The sequence below is a fragment of the Cottoperca gobio genome, chromosome 24, assembly GCF_900634415.1.
Source record: "Cottoperca gobio chromosome 24, fCotGob3.1, whole genome shotgun sequence".
Taxonomy (NCBI): domain Eukaryota; kingdom Metazoa; phylum Chordata; class Actinopteri; order Perciformes; family Bovichtidae; genus Cottoperca; species Cottoperca gobio.
This window is the reverse complement of record NC_041378.1, coordinates 8161742-8178008: the sequence shown is the minus strand read 5'-3', so window position 1 is coordinate 8178008 and position 16267 is coordinate 8161742. Positions and strand designations below refer to the sequence as shown.

Genomic DNA, 16267 nt, shown 5'->3' with positions numbered 1-16267 from the left:
CAGCTACACTGCAAGTACCTCTACATGTATAGCATAGATGATCCGATTAAACATTGGCACACCTCAATGCATAAATGTGTGCATCAAAGCTCTGTAAAGCTTCATCATGCAAAGATGAGTATCATATTAATAACACCTACTGTATGTTTTCTAATTAATCATACCCAATTTATCATGGTAGTGCATGAAGTGCATGTGGTGAACATTAAAACACACATAACCTATTGCAACACGTGCCTCTGTATTTGGATAAGGGTCCTTGGGAGAGGAGAAGGTTAAGAAAACAAACGATAAGAAAACATATAAAACATTAAAATGGGGAGGGAGGAGAGCCCCTTGAGATAAAGTGGAAGATTACCTACCGCAGCTAGACAAAAGTAATGAGCTGCAGAGAATCAGCAGGGGCACAAGGAGCACAGAGAATAAGTAAATCCCATTGGAAAAAGCCTACAATCCTAAAACAACTAAACAATTATATCCCTGGGAATGTGAATTGAAAAAATGTTTTAAAAGCAGCATGCGGTACAACAGGAGATAAGTAAGAGAAAGAATAAAAAAGGGAGGGAGGAATACTTCACAGTAATTTCCCGGTGTGGCCCTGCAGAGACCTGGAGGTCACATGAAGGGCAAGGAGAAAAGCGAAACGACAAAATCTTTGTGCTTCACTGCATTCGGTAAGCCAGTCTTCTGACAAGCACCTTAGAGACTGTGCAAACCAGATAACCCCAACCCTGCAACACTTCCAAACCACCAAGTGTCAGCCATCAACACTAATAATAATAATAATAATAATAATACTTTAACTAACAAGTAATACTCAAACGAGCACCTGAAAAGACACTCCTTTATTTTTTAGCTCATAAAATGCAGTGTTTTCATTCAGTCAAGGAGAAGCCTCTGAGTCAGGCAGGTCACCTTGAGAATGTTTTTTTTCCTGCATGAAACTCCGTCTCACTTTGTATTTCAATTATTTCTCTACAACAACATCAAACACAGAAAGCTTCTGTCCCAGACCTGTGGACGAACTTGTGCTTACAGACCAGATACTGAAGGTGATTCAAAGACATCGCATTCAACCCTAAAATAATATATTTAAAATTAATCTCATGCGGAGAGCTCTCCGTCGCTGTCATGTATGATTTGATCCATGACAGCGACATTTCACTGAGACGCTAGATTTACAGCGTGTGTGATGAAGAGATATTTACATAACTGGACAGGCGAGAACTATCAGTACATGTCATAATCTGCTCAGGGCAAGCCGCAAACAACAACTTCACTGCTTTATTTATAGACAAAGGGCAACCTGGATCATTTGTTTTCGTTGTGACAGTTGGGAAGAAATAGCCATTTATATGATTTAAGAAGTAATAGCATTTAATCATTGGAGATTTCCCCAAAGTGTCATGATAATAAAAGCCTCAGACGTACAAATGAACCACAATTTGAAATCAATAGGAGGTATAGTGTTACCATGTGCTGATGTACAGCACACATACCATAACTCCTGAATCAGACACTCTGCTCAGTGACACCAAACCGAATCAATTAAGTGCACACGCTCATTTACTTTGGACAACGTGGCTCTTGATGATGAGGGACCTCTGTGGTATGGAGACTGTGCAGTGGTCAAACCCTTTGGTCATGAGAGTGCAGTTACAATATAGAAACATATTGACCAGGACTAATATGAGTCCAAATCAATACAGTAAGAACACGGTCCACACAAATGACCAGCAGTGGTAAAAAAAAAAGTGTTACGTAAATCCTGTCAAAAATCCCAACGGGCTGACAGCACCGTGTCCCTGGTTGTCACCGTCTGCAAGGTCAAAAGGTGCAGCATGTTTGTTTCCAAGAACACTACACACTTAATGATGACATGTTGATCAAATAAAAGAGTATTGCAAAATCAACACCATCATCAGTACCTCCAAACAGCTCAAGGATAATTACGTTTTATTAAAACTCAGGTCTTTGGCCATTTTTATCTTCTGTATTTGTTATAACCTTGTATTCGCCATAGATATCGCTGAGGCAAAGACTGCAACAATGACGTGAGACGGAACAATGATCAAGCAGTCACATGATCAAACGGATTATAACCAAGCCATCAGTTAAGCAAGAGTGTCCAGACAACAGCAGCTAAAACTGAAAGCTGTGTGCAAGTTCAGTACTACGCCTGGTAGAAGGAAAAGCATCAAGCTGAAAGCATCATGCTACATAGCTAGCTAGCTAGTTACAGCCATGAATAACATTGACATCGATTGGAAAAAAATGGCCACAATATTCTGAAAATGTGAACTGATCCTACCAACCACAGCTTCTGTCATCGAATGTGTGTTTACGACTTAGATATATTGTTTCTCTTTCGTTTTCTCTTACAAATAAGACCGCTGTTGCTCCTCACCCTGTCAGACCTCTTTTTAGCAACGTCACTGCGTTCTTAGATCGCATCAAACAACAACAACAGATAAATAATGTTATCATTACAAATAAGAATGATGGCCAAAACTATGAAAATAAGATCCAAATTGTAATAATCTGTAAAGTGTTTCTTATATACTCTTGAGCCATTTCCCATGGTACTGTCTGACCATGGGGAAATGTGTCTGCCACTCACAGCCGAAGATTTTTGTGTTCACGATGAGCTGTCAGAAGCACATCCGAGGTGGATGCTTCCTCATTTTATACTGCCAAGTTAAATACTTCTTTTCAAATTCTAACATTCCTCAACAACTTTCATCTGAAAGAAAACCAATGCCTCCAGAACTGCAGCATCCATCATCGGGGTTCGGTGTAAAGTTTGAAAGTAATTTTAGATATTTTTCTGTTTACTTTCAATGTATGCTATCTAATTAGCACTTCAAAACATTGTGACAAGCAATCCCAGAGCAGCAAACACTATATAATTTGCCTGGTCAAAACATTGTAGCTTTACTCGTCCACAAGCAGTCAGAATAGAGCCGACCATCAGCCAGTACAGTAGGTAACCCTCTGCTCTGAGTTTATGTGTGCAAATCTGAACCCATTTCTTCTCTCCAGCCCACATGACACACTGTGTGCACACGATGAGCCGTTCAAACCGTTGCCGGCCGTCTGTTGGGAATAATTAGTGCGCAGGTTGGTGACCTCTCACGCACACACACATGTCCACACATCCATGCACTACTCTACAGCTTACTGTCCATTTATTTTTGTTTGCAGACTGACCCTTTAAAGGAGCTTTTTTAAGAATAATTTTTTCGTCTAGTATCAAAGTTTGATAAATGTTATATGCATCTTTCAGTGAAGTAACGATCCTAATTTACAAAAAAAACTTGATAACAAGGCCGAAATCACACACTGTCCCAGACAAAACGTCTTTAGTATTCATCCCCAACAGCAGCCCTCGCTGTTAACCTTTCTCCAGGTCATCAAGATTGGTTGTCCTCTAATAACATTGAAAAATATCACATGGCTGCCCAATTTGTCATGACTCACGGGAAGAAGAAAGGCTCTGTATATTTGTGCATGAATAGGTTTTGTGTTGGTTTTTTTGTTGCATATGCACGTTTCTATTAGTAAACTGGCAAAACATTCAAAGTCATATGTCTCTCTTGAACATGCAGACATGCTCAAGCAGGACTATAATGTATGTAAAGACAGTTAAATATATCAATCAATCAAAGGTTATTTATATAGCCCAATATCACAAATGTGTCTCAGGGGGCTTTAAAAACTGTACAACATACGACACCCTCTGTCCTTAGACCCTCGCACCGCACAATGAAAAACTCCCCAAAAGAAACGCAGTAAAGACGTGCAGTAGATGTTGTGTATACACAATAAACAGTAAAACAGTAAAATTACATAGACAATAGACAAGATAGACAATCAATCTAATCAATCAACAAAATGATGACGTGATCAAATACGAAAAAGATGGATCCAGGAGGATGTCAAAAAAATCCCCAAAACATATTAACGTGGGCGTCAGGCAGCACAAGGGCAACAGTCACAGCCACGATTCATGATCCAGATGCAACCTTTAATAGTGGCAACCTGCCAGATGAGAGACACAGAAACTCCGGGGATGATGCCCCGAATGCTGAGTTAGCAACATGCATTTAAGGGACATGAATGTATACAGATAGAGAGGGAGAGGAGGAAAGAGAGATAAAGAACGGTAGAGGAGAGAGGTGTAAGTCCCCCGGCAATCTAAGCCTATAGCAGCCTAACTAGGGGCTTGACTCAAGGGGCAAGCCTGAGCCAGCCCTAACTATAAGCTATATCGAAGAGGAAAGTATTTTATCCTACTCTTAAAAGTGGAGAGGGTGTCTGCCTCCCCAAACACAAATTGGGAGTTGGTTCCACAGTGGAGAAGCTTGATAGCTGAACAGGAGCTGGCAGAGATAAGGGGCAGGGAGCAAGAGGAGTAAAAGCTGGAGTTAAATGTACACTAAATTATTGAAGAGAAGTAACATGGCAGCTCAACTTTAATCATCCTAAACCTGGATCCCATGTTGGGGCTTGTCAAGGCTAAAGGACTTAAGCAGGACACACTGTCAGGATATTTGACAGAGAGACGCAGCAAATACATTGTTGTAGTACCGATGCAGCAAAATTTGTTTTCCATTTCTAAGAACTGACAGAACAGAGGAAGCTGAGTGTTTTTTGGAGAGCATGAAAGATGAAACCCGGTACACAAGGGGTCTTTGATTAAGAGTACTTCACTACTATGAACAGACACGCACGCACACATACATACTTCGTTCCAGTAATGGTGTAAAGTTGATGTGGACTGAACTGACATGAAAGCCGCATCTCGGCAGCTCTCTGGTGACCTCACAACGGACTCTACTTTTAACCTTTTTTTACATTTATTTTAAATGCCATCTTGCAGTCACAAGCCGACCCCACCAGCAACTCTTTAAAAAGACACACGCCATTAAACTCTCTCATCAGACGCAATAAGATGACTTCACTTCTTTTCTCTCATCTTTCTCTTCCACAAATCCTCCTTCCGCTTGTGTGAAAAGTAAAATGAGGTCAACTAGGATGAGATACTAATCCCTCTTGATTTTGTGCGATACCTCTCCTCTTTCCCAGTCTTTCATCCCACATATGTTGGTGCTAGCTAAACCCGCTAACTACTGACTCAGGAATGACAGTAATGAGTTTTCCTAGAAATCACAACTGGAGCACAGATGCAACTTTGTTACTTGCAAATGGTAAATGTACTGATCCCACCGATGCACACTCAATCTGCTCACACATACAACACGCTGTATATAACACAGTGGCCGCAGCAGCAGCTTAACTCCTTTGATGAGACCGTTGCTGTCTCAGTCAGCCTCGTCTTTGCCGCTCGTTGCGTAACTGAGCACAGAGACAAACACACAACCCCAGGCCTGGTTTGCACTATGGAGAGCCATCTAGAAGAGTTAGCTCGCAACTGTCAACCCCAATAAGGAGAGAGCAAAAATTGGAATGAGAATAAAGATGCAAGAAAACATATAGAAGTATAAATGAATGCACAAATGATCTGTGACCTGAAAAGAAGCTCCCACACTATTTAAACAATAAACTGGAAAGAGAGCAAACGCTTGTTCACCACTTGCTATCCCTCTGTCTCTGAAGCTGCTGAAGACATGCAGAAACAAAGCCAGAGAGTCTCTGTAATTGCTGATTACAATCAAAACCCATTACCATAATCACACAGATATATAAATGATATACAGCCATTGTTCTGTTAGAGACATCTGTGAACTACCCTGTGAAACAAAAGTTGATATCACATTACAATGCTTTAGGGATTTCTAACATACATAGAAATTCCCATCAAAGTGTGTTCATAAAGAGAAATATGCATGCACACACACTGTGAAGCTCTGTACAGATCGTAAGCTATAATTGCACACTTTCAGATGTATTATACCGATAACAATTCCAACATTTACTGCTGAGCTACAATTTCTATTTCAGCACTTTAAAATCATTCCTATTCAGTAGTCCAGTTAGAGAACTCATGGCTCAGTGAGGTTCTCCTGTGACTGTAGAGACACATCTTGGAGGATGGCAGACTTACTGTGTGAATCAGAAAGAAGATTAATGATGGAGATATGTCAGAGTCAATCTGTGCTACGACCAAAAGCTTAAATACGGCCACTGCCCGTCACAGCAGTTACTGAAAAGCCTGTGTGTGTGTTTGTGAAAGTGTGTGTACAAAGTTGTTTCTGCAAACACTGTCGGCCCGCACCTGCAAACCTTTTGCCCTCCTGTGTAAATCAGTACACTTACAGTATTTGCGTGTGCACATAAACTAACATTTGTATAGATCACCGAACATCATATGCCTGTGTGCGAAAGCACAAACATGTGTGTTACTTCTACCACCTCCGAATGTCTAATAACTTTGTGTGTGACTGTGTGTGTTTGTGCCCCCATTTGTATGTGTGAGTCCTATGATGCCCTGCGCCTGCCGATGAGATAATCTGGCAGAGCATGGAGCGAAAATTTGATCAATTGCTGGCTCACATGGAGTCTCTGAGTTATAGTGCTGCCATCTCTCCTGGCCACCACCAGTAAAGAGCCGTCTCTCCGCAGAGATGAGCCGCCACTTTGTTACACACACACAAACACACACACAGCTGCAGACCACCCAGTAAATAGACACACACACACACACATACACACAAAAATACCTACACATGCGAATGACTCTAGCTTGATAGGGTTAAACTGACAAAATCATCCAACAAGGCCACTGCACCATGTTTTCTATCCGTAACAGAATCTCCCATTACATACTGCTCTGGAAAAGTTGGTCATTTCTACCCACATTAAGCTTGCCTTTAACACAAACTAGATCAGCAGAGTATACATTTCAATTATCAGGGGTGGGGACTTTTTCTTTCTATTATTTGTTTCTATTTCTATTTCTATTCTATTAAACCCTCGTCGAAATATTTAAAAAAACTAGCTGTGGGTATTGTTTGAAATCTTTCGATACCATTTCCATCAGATACCTTATAACTTTGAGGTTTTATTTATAATGCATTAGTATATTTACTGCTGTTTTTACACAAGCAGCCATAAAATAACTAATGGGTGAATAAGTAAACAAGATATTTTTTCACAGTTTTTGATCAACTAAATTATACAGACTCCTTTTGGTTGGTACTCATGAAACTATTGAGGTTCCATTCCCGGTCCTACAGGTTACTGGTGGTGTTTATAATTCCACTTTGTGTTAATTGTGCCAGAGACTTTTCTTTATTGCTACGATTATATTGTAGCAAGTGTTTCCCCCTTTAGATTGGGCTGTATGCTTTGGTTAATGTAATCTTTCTGTCTAGAGGGACTAATATCAATGAACATCATCTATAGCTCTGATGAACATTTGACACCAATGCTGTGTGTCAACAACCATCTGCTGATGTTGTTTAACAGCGAGACTATTCAACCACTGGCCAAATGTGTCGGGTCTGAGCCATATTAGATGCAGTGACAAGAGACATAAGTGCAACAAATTGAGTTCAGCCTGGTCGAGAAATAAAGGACATGCAGAACAAGGAAGCAAGGAAGCTTCCTTTTTCTTTTTGCAACCCTGCCTCTTATCGCAAACCCTTTGTCTCAACACTCCAACCCAAAAGAGCTTTTATAACTCAGCATTTTCGAACACAGCATTTTTGCTTCTTTTCGAAATGACACCGCTAATCTGATGAATAGCTAATATGCGTGCATTGCTTGCACAGCAAAACCTGTTTTCCAAATGCACACGACTTATTTCCGCTGCTAAGAAAATGTACAGAAAACAATTGAGAGCAGTGTGTGCACTTGGGCATATCTGTCTCAGTGCATTACCACACACAGATCAATAAGGATTCTATTCTTGGCCATTAGATCTTGAAGCAGGGGGATAGCCTGCCTCTCTCACTCTTTCCAATCTATTCCCTCTCTCTGCTCCCTCGGCCTCTTTCTCTATTACCCTCTTCCCCTCCTCCAGACAACACCAAAGGGACATTGTCATCTTCCCAGCTGGACAGTGGAAGCAGCAGCAGAGTCCGTGGCGAGCATCAAACATGGGACAGTTTTGGGAGATCACAGAAGTGATTGGCTTTGTGGCTCGAGAGATCAGCCGTCTCCTCGGAGGATTCACGCACGTACACAGACATATACGCACAGATTCACTCGCACGCATGCACACATCCACACACACCTCATGTTCCTGCTGTAATTCTCAGTCCTCTGCCCCACTGCCAGGCTGAGGCCCTTGATCTGCCACTTCCTGTAATCCTCCATGGGAGAGGAGTGCAGCCAAATGTCCTGGCAGGCCAGCCAGGAAAGCAAAACACACATACACACAAACATGCTAAGACACCGATAGCTGCGAGTTGCCAAAAATAATGACCTCCAGGACAAAGATGTGCGATCAGCGCATGAGACCCAGGATGTCTCTCACAAAAGATGCAAAAAGATTAAACTTGAACTAAATTACATTAGATAAACCCACAAACTGCGGCATAGCAATGTGAATTTTCTTTTAATCGTGAAATCTCGACTATGCCCCCTTCATCTGTGCCATGCTTGTATCGTTCTCATCAGATAAAAAGACAGGGCTGACTAAACAGCAAATGACAAGGGAAGAGAACCAGAACCAAAGAATAGATGGATGACTCCCATTTCACCTTCCCCTGACTCTGATAAGACTATCTGATCCACATCACTCAAACACAAGAGATTTCTCTGTTTATTCAATTTCAAAGTGACCAGTTTCAGCCAGAAGGAACAATCTGACAAGATCATTTCAGCCAAACTTGGGATAGCGTTCTGATCTCTAAGCTCACTGGTTAAAGGCTTCTTTTACACCATAAGTAAAACTTTTTTCTCATACTGAGTTTACTCAGGCTGGAGCTCACAGGAGTAATGTACCAGCCGGCAAGCCATAAGCCCCATTAAGCTTATTCACCAATTCCTGCATCAGCCCTGACATAATGCTTCTACCAGAGGATGGATTTTATCTCCTATCTTCTAATAAATGTGTACCACTGACAGAAACCGTGAATTTCTTCAGCTGTAAATCTTTAAGAACATCATCTCCAGAAAAAGTGGTGCATCATTATCTCTTCTGTCTCTCTCACTCTGCTTTTAAGAGCAGAAAACATGGACTGAACGTGTTTTTAGAAGTGTGGTAAACATGGCTGTGTAGACCCGATGCTCACTCTTCCCCGCCTGTGAGTTTCTCTGTTTTTATCCTCACATCTCCAGCGCAGGTGATCGAGACTGAGTCACAGCGATAGCTGCCAGCAGGTGGGAACGAGGGACAGCCAGGTGGACTGCTCTTCATCACACTGTAATGAGCTGGCAAAGGTTGTCGGACAGGCATGAGAACACATGGAGGACCTGTAAAAGCAGCCTGACACAGGCAAGCTCGCGGGCGTTCTCTAAAGCTATACGACTCCCCGGGGTGCCTTTTCATCACAAGCTGTTGTCCCCGTTTGTGTAAATGTCCTCATATTGCAAGGAAGCAGACTCAAGCTACCTCAACCACTTACTTCTTCAGCTCAAATCGTGGCACATACTTGAATATGCAGCTAAATGTGGATTTCTTAATGACATTCCTTTAGTAAAAGCAGCTCAAATGTGGGATTCAAGGGATGTTAAGTTAAGCTTGTTCTTAATCTATGGTTTAATCATTCTCTTACCATGTGACAACACTCTAAAAGTACCGTGAAACCCAACCAATGTACATCAGCGTCTGACTATGGAAGCTCAGACATCAGTTCACTTACCTGCTGCTGCCTCCCAGGGATGCAGGGACCCAAAGGAGCTGCCGCAGGCCACAGTGAGATATAACATTGGCAATGACAAGTGAAAAGGATACAATCTCAGAGCTCCACTCTGGGTGCCGATGGCCAGTATCTTCTGCACGGGGTCGAAAGCCATGGACGACGGTTGGTAGGGGAAGCCATGACGGACAGTCTGATAGATGTGCAGAAAGATTAAAAAAAATAAAAATTAAGAGGATGTGTTAATAATTTACATTTAACAGCAGGGGTGTTGTTTTGTTGGTAAACAAATGTCCCAGATGGATGAGGAAAGTGTTATGAAGCAGAAATGTAAAGCCTGAAATTGCACAGACAAGAGAAAACGAAAGAGAGGAACAAATGCTCTTTCTATGCACCGTTACTCTGTTCTTCGTGATAGCTGATATTTGGCTTCGCTATTTAGGATACTTTCATAATCATGGGCATATTTTGAGATTTCTTCTCTCCCATTTCACCCTTTTCATCTAGTTCTCCTTCTCTCACTGCCTCCCACATGAAGTCGTGATGACACTGAAGTCTGGAAATGTAAAAAAAACATGGGAAACACACCAATAAGGAGCATTTAGTTATGATTTGTTCCAGGGCCTTCTATTGGAGTGCATTGTATTGTAAGGTGTTTCTGTTTTTTTGTCCATCTTCTGTATACTGTGTGTGTGTGTGTGTGTGTGTGTGTGTGTGTGTGTGTGTGTGTGTGTGTGTGTGTGTGTGTGTGGCTTTATGGCATCAGTCAGCTGGTGGTGGGCTGTTGGATTTGTTTGCTTAGCGGCAGAAGGCTAAAGCACGTTACATAAGAAGCACTCAGTGCAGCAGAGACACCTGCCTTCTCCGCAGAGAAACAATACAGACAGTTTCTGTCCAGACAGACATTGAAGCTGCAGGAGGGAGGATGCAGTCTTGTTTAAAGAGACTTCCATCAGATGGCTGTGGATCAGTGTCCATCAAACCTGCAATCTCTGAGCTAGTATTTCCAAACGCGAGATCCACTAAACCCCTCGGGTGTGTTGACTTGACTCTAGATTATGTTGTGTAGTTGTTACTTCAGGTACTCTAACGTATTAGTTCTAACAAATGTTAAGATGATTGCAGTTTTAAAAAAGCTCACCTGCCTAGCCTTTGACTTCTGCAGCTTATGTTGGTGTTAGGTTGGTTGTTGGCGTCTTTAAAACATACAATGTCAACAAGCACGTGACTGACGCTCAGTTCCAGAGGTACACATAAACTCTGCCATGTAAAATAGGATGAAGCCTATATGAATGGCAATGGACTGTGGTAGCTACCAGATCTAAAAGGTTGTGTTTTCAATATCATGTCCAATAAGAAAACCAACAGCACAAGGCAGCCAACGTTATAGAAAGCTATTAAAACCTACAAATACCTAATATAACTAAAAGCCTTTTTTTTAATATATATATATATATATATATATATATATATATATATATATATATATATATATATATATACACAAGCCAGTTATCATTGTGCATGTTGAGGAAATCAATAGCAAGCACACGGTGATTGACCACACCAAATCAAATCATTTGGGCACACATGTTGAAATTCTGAATTAACATTATAGTGAGCTAAAACGTAGCACGCATAGTATGTAAATTGCATTTGCTATGTTTTTTATTTCTTCAAACAGGCCCCCACTCACTCCAGGCGCCATCAGTCCCCAATGGATCAATGATCTGGGGGTAAAGTAGTGTGTGTGTGTGTGTGTGTGTGTGTGTGTGTGTGTGTGTGTGTGTGTGTGTGTATGTGTGTGTGTGTGTGTGTGTGTGTGTGTGTGTGTGTGTGAGAGAGAGAGACAGAGCAGGGTACAGAGGAGCGGGGGAAAAGGGGATACAGGGACATTGCCAGGAAAAGACAACGCAAAAGGGGATGACACACACTCACATACACGCACACACATATTAACCAGAAAACCCCCGTTTTGCTAATCCAAACCCAGCAGATTATGCAAGAGAGAATCAGTTTGGCCCAACCCCTCGATATGACAGTTCATGCCAAGCACACATACAGCACACGATGGTAATTTCACAGTGAATGATGTCCTATATTGAAATAACGGAAATATCTAGTGCTTTAATTAAGAAATACCCGAGTACAATAAAGGACGAATACATGCAACCATACAGGAATTTACTAAGGTGTATTGTCCTTTAGTCAGAGCGCATTCGCCATACAGTATGCGCATTGTAGTTGGTACGTTGCAGGCTACGTACCATGGCTTGGACAAGCACAGAGCGCTTTAATGATTCTCTTTCTAAACGGGATGCTTGCCAAAATGTTAAATAAACATTCAATCAGTAGATGTTTGTTGTAGTGTAGACTACAGAGCAAAATGTCTTGCCGATAAATTGATCAATTGTGTGGAGCTCACTTGCACCTGCTGTATCCTGAGATGGGATACGCGCAGTAGGCTACAAACGGAATATTATTTTTTAGAAAATACATGCGAAAGGGGCCAACTGTGATGAAACCAGTTGTATAATAAAACCATCAGGCTCGCCCACCTTGCAGAGCTGGAAATGGTCGGACTGGAGGGTCTCCTGGATCAGATGGTTCTCCTGTGGCCCCACTTGGACAGACGGGGTGGAGGAGGAAACCTCTTTCAAGCCGTCCAGCACCTTCCTGATGTTGAACTTCTTCATTTTCAGACTGCAGAGCACAGAATTGAGATCACCCGCAAAAGATAAAGGGGATAGCCACTTTCGCTCTCTCTCTCTCACACACACACACTCTCTCTCTCTCTCTCTCGCTCTCTCTCGTTCTCTCTCTCTCTCTCTCGTTCTCGCTCTCTCTCTCTCTCTCTCTCTCTCTCTCTCTCGCTCTTCTGATTTCCTCTGTAAATCTCACATTTTAGTGCTTGTTTTTTAGCGCAGTCTCCATGCTGGAAGGCTCTGGTGCGCACCGCACAGATCGCTTCTTGACGTGGAAATTCGGAGACGGGCTGCTGGGATGTTGGTGCGTCGGTGCAATTTGCTCGGAGTTCGTGCTGTGCCCCACTGCGTCTCGGTGGCTCCGCTGTTCTTCTCGGCTTCCCTCCCCTCCCGGCTGTGTGCGCCGCTCAGCCAAGGCGGAAACGCAGCGCAGCGGTGGTGATGGTGCTGCTGCTGCTGACGCTCTTGCGCATGTCTGACAGAGCAGAAGCTTCAACACAAATCCCGCCACCTTGCCAGCCCCCTCCCTCTTTCTCTTTCTTTCTCTCTCTCTCTCTCTCTCTCTCTCTCTCTCGCTCTCTCTCTCTCTCTCCTCCTTTCATCTGCGCCCAGCGACAACGCCCCCCTCTCTCCCTCCCCTCCCTCTCGCACGCACACATAGTAGGTTTTGCTCCACTGCACCTGGTGATGTTGGGATGCTGCAGCGTTGAGTGTCTGTGGAGACAGACGAGCAGATAGACGGGGGCTCAGTCCCATTCTTTCCATTACACCCTCGCCCTATCCACTCCGCCTCTGTTTGTGTGCTTGCATGGAAGGTTCAACATATTAAAGGCCATCTCTAACCATAGTGAATAGTGGCAATGGACTATAAAAAGCTTGCTGTTCCCGACTGGGGAATTGGAGAAACATTGCATTAATGTGCTGCGTTTTCCTTACACTATATTTGTCTTGGTTGGTTTGAAAGAAGTCAAAGAAAATGTGGTGACATTTTCAGAAAACGGTGAAATAAAACCATAACGTTCAATATACATTTAACTTGTACCTCATGTAGGCCTATTATAGCACTCTGATCTGGTTTTTATTGTTTAGACATAAGCAGGGAAACCGTGCATAAAACAACCCAACAGCTGAGCAAGCAATGCGTCTATCAGTATCCATGGTGATGGCTGTTTCCTGCTAATGATGGAGTCCCACAGCTTACCTGTTATTTATACCCGCTCTTAATATGGAGAACCCTTCACAGCTGCAAGTGTGACTTCATGCGAGAGAAACACTTCATAGTGAAGAGCTACTGAGGAGGGATGGATTTGGGAAAGGCCCATGTGTCTGCACGTTCCCCCTGACAGGACCTGAACACAACAAATATCCAAGGCAAAGGCCGTCATGTCTTTATTTGAAAACCCTGCTTGGGCACTGCCTAACTGGTTCTGGTTACAGTTACTGACTGACAGATGTCCTTTTAACAAGGTGTTACAGTGGGTACAGGAAAATTAATTTCAAGGCCCCATAGGTCTCCGCTGAGCTCCTGGCTATGCTGCCATCATGTCATGTGGTAATAACTTCATGTTTTGCATATGTCACTTGTCCGACATGTCAAGATGTTAATTCTGATAATTATTTATTCTTCGTTGCAACTAGTGCTGGAATATGCTTTAAATTGAAAACTGTTCCCATCAAAACAACATTAAATTAGGATTTATTATGTTTGATGTGCTGACTTGAGACATCCATGTCTCTTCTCGACAAGCACTTTCATATTACTCGCCATCAAGTGGATATATTGGAGGATGGTGGGGCAGTTAGTTAGCACTGGTGCCTCGCAGCAAGAAAGTCTGGGGTACAAATCCAGAACTGTAAGGACTATGCATGTTCTCCTTATGCCTGCTCTGGTTTCTCCAGTTTCCTCCCACAATTAAAATGTTATGGCGACTGAATTTCCACATGGTGTGATCAGGAGTAAGTGGGTGTCTGTCTGTGTGTAAAGCCCTGGCGACTTGTCCAAAGTACAACACCTCTTGCCAATGTGAGCCGAGCTCCAGACCACCACAATTTGGCAAAGCATAGGCGTGTGCAAGTATAATTATAACTTCACTATGTTTACAGCGTGTCAATAAGATATACACCTTACAAGACCTTTTTGTAGTTTCTGTCTCACGGCAGACCCCTAAATTAATAGTACCCCCGCTAGCCCCGGCACTGGGCTCAGGTCATGAGATCCCAGTTAGGCCCCCAAAGAGTAAAAGCAATCTTAAGTGCACTTAAGTGAGTAGAGTTCACAGAAGGCAGCTGTGAATGTTTATAAGGTTACAGATAAAAGTACCAGCCTTGACAAGCTCAGGTGAGGCTGCTCATGCTTGAGTGACACTGACGTTGCCACCTGTTTGGGCTGTTTGCTAACATGTTCGTCTTCGACAGGTTGCCGCCGGCAGCAGGGGCAGGAGTGCAGTGGTGGAAGTAATAGCTGTGTTTGTGCTCTTGCTAACAACACCTGATGCCAACTCTGTCCCAACATGGAGAGAGTCCAAATAAGGGCATTTCTATGTCCACCATAACGGCACATTGTAATAATCAATGCTGATTATATGAGTGTGTCCGTATGCGTTTCCACGTAAGCAGAGTCCTTTGTTGACACGCAGCTGATGTTACTTGCATCAAGGAAATAAAGATGCTATTGAATAAAAGGGCACAAAAAGATATGAAGACCAGAGAGCACATTATTAATTCAGTAATCAGACCAGGGATGCTTGACAACAATTGTTGTAATGCTGATTTGCATAATGAACTGAAATTGACCATAAGCACCTTCCAACCCCAACTGATATTGCATGATTCAAAATACATCACGCAGGCAAACAAAGAGGTCCTTATTAGTCAATCCTTGCATGTGTGTGAATGAGTGAGTGAGTGACTGATGTTGGAGACTGGAGGGGAGGGCTTTTGGCAACCCTGACATCAGTGATTTAATTTAGCACCATTGTGTTGTGGCTGGGCCATTCATCTGGCTGCATTGTGTGTGTGTGTGTGTGTGTGTGTGTGTGTGTGTGTGTGTGTGTGTGTGTGTGTGTGTGTGTGTGTGTGTGTGTGTGTGTGTGTTGTATTTTGAGTCTGACTGCTGTGTTTGTGCTCTTTGATAAGGCTTTCCACTAAGGCAGCTCTGTTTGAGTGTTTTTTTTCTTTTTTTGGTAAAGGGCCAAAGTGTAAAGAGAATATAGGACAGACAGAAAAGATAGAGGGGGATGGTCTAGCAGATGTGCAAATCCCATTTAAAGTGATATAGTTGTATTTGTTCCTTTGACCAATATTTGCTCTTTAAGCCGTACAGTATGATGATTTCATTTCATAAGCTATGTCCAATTATTTGAGACTGAAAATGTAAGCAACAAGAGTTGAAAAGAGTAAACATGACTTGCATGCATTACATACATTTGTTATTTAGCAGACGCTCTTATCCAGAGCGATTTACAGTGAACTAACTACAGGGACAGTCTCCCGGGAGCAGTGACTTGCTCAGAGCCACAATGGTGGCAGCCCGTGGTATTGAACTCACAATCTTCCGGTGGTCTATTTGGAAGCCACTAGACCACCATATGACCAAATCATGAACAGACTTTGTGACCACGGTGTAATCCGCATCATGTCGTTCCTCCTGCGCGCTCTACCCAGGCACCCCCACTCGCCTTAACCACACGGAATATTTCCAGTAAGTGGGAACACGGATGATCTCCTGTTGTGTGATACGTGTGTGAAAGGGATACACCGGACAACATGCGGACCTGATTCTCCACATATTGT

At 42.7% G+C, this 16267-nt stretch overlaps 1 protein-coding gene across 4 annotated transcripts in view; it reads right to left on the bottom strand.

Moving 5' to 3' along the window:
* stxbp5a (syntaxin binding protein 5a (tomosyn)) overlaps nucleotides 1–13012 on the bottom strand; it is an 87320-nt gene extending 74308 nt beyond the window's left edge. For 3 of the 4 annotated variants that reach the window (XM_029462778.1, XM_029462779.1, XM_029462780.1), the window contains exons 1-2: nucleotides 12329–13012; nucleotides 9866–9963 (exon numbers count right to left, since the gene is read on the bottom strand). In XM_029462778.1, the coding sequence (XP_029318638.1) occupies nucleotides 9866–9963; nucleotides 12329–12466 (236 nt within the window). In that variant the 5' untranslated portion in view covers nucleotides 12467–13012. The remainder of the gene's footprint in view (nucleotides 1–9865; nucleotides 9964–12328) is intronic. The other variant, XM_029462777.1, reaches the window with a different exon arrangement.
* Nucleotides 13013–16267: the final 3255 nt, after the last annotated feature.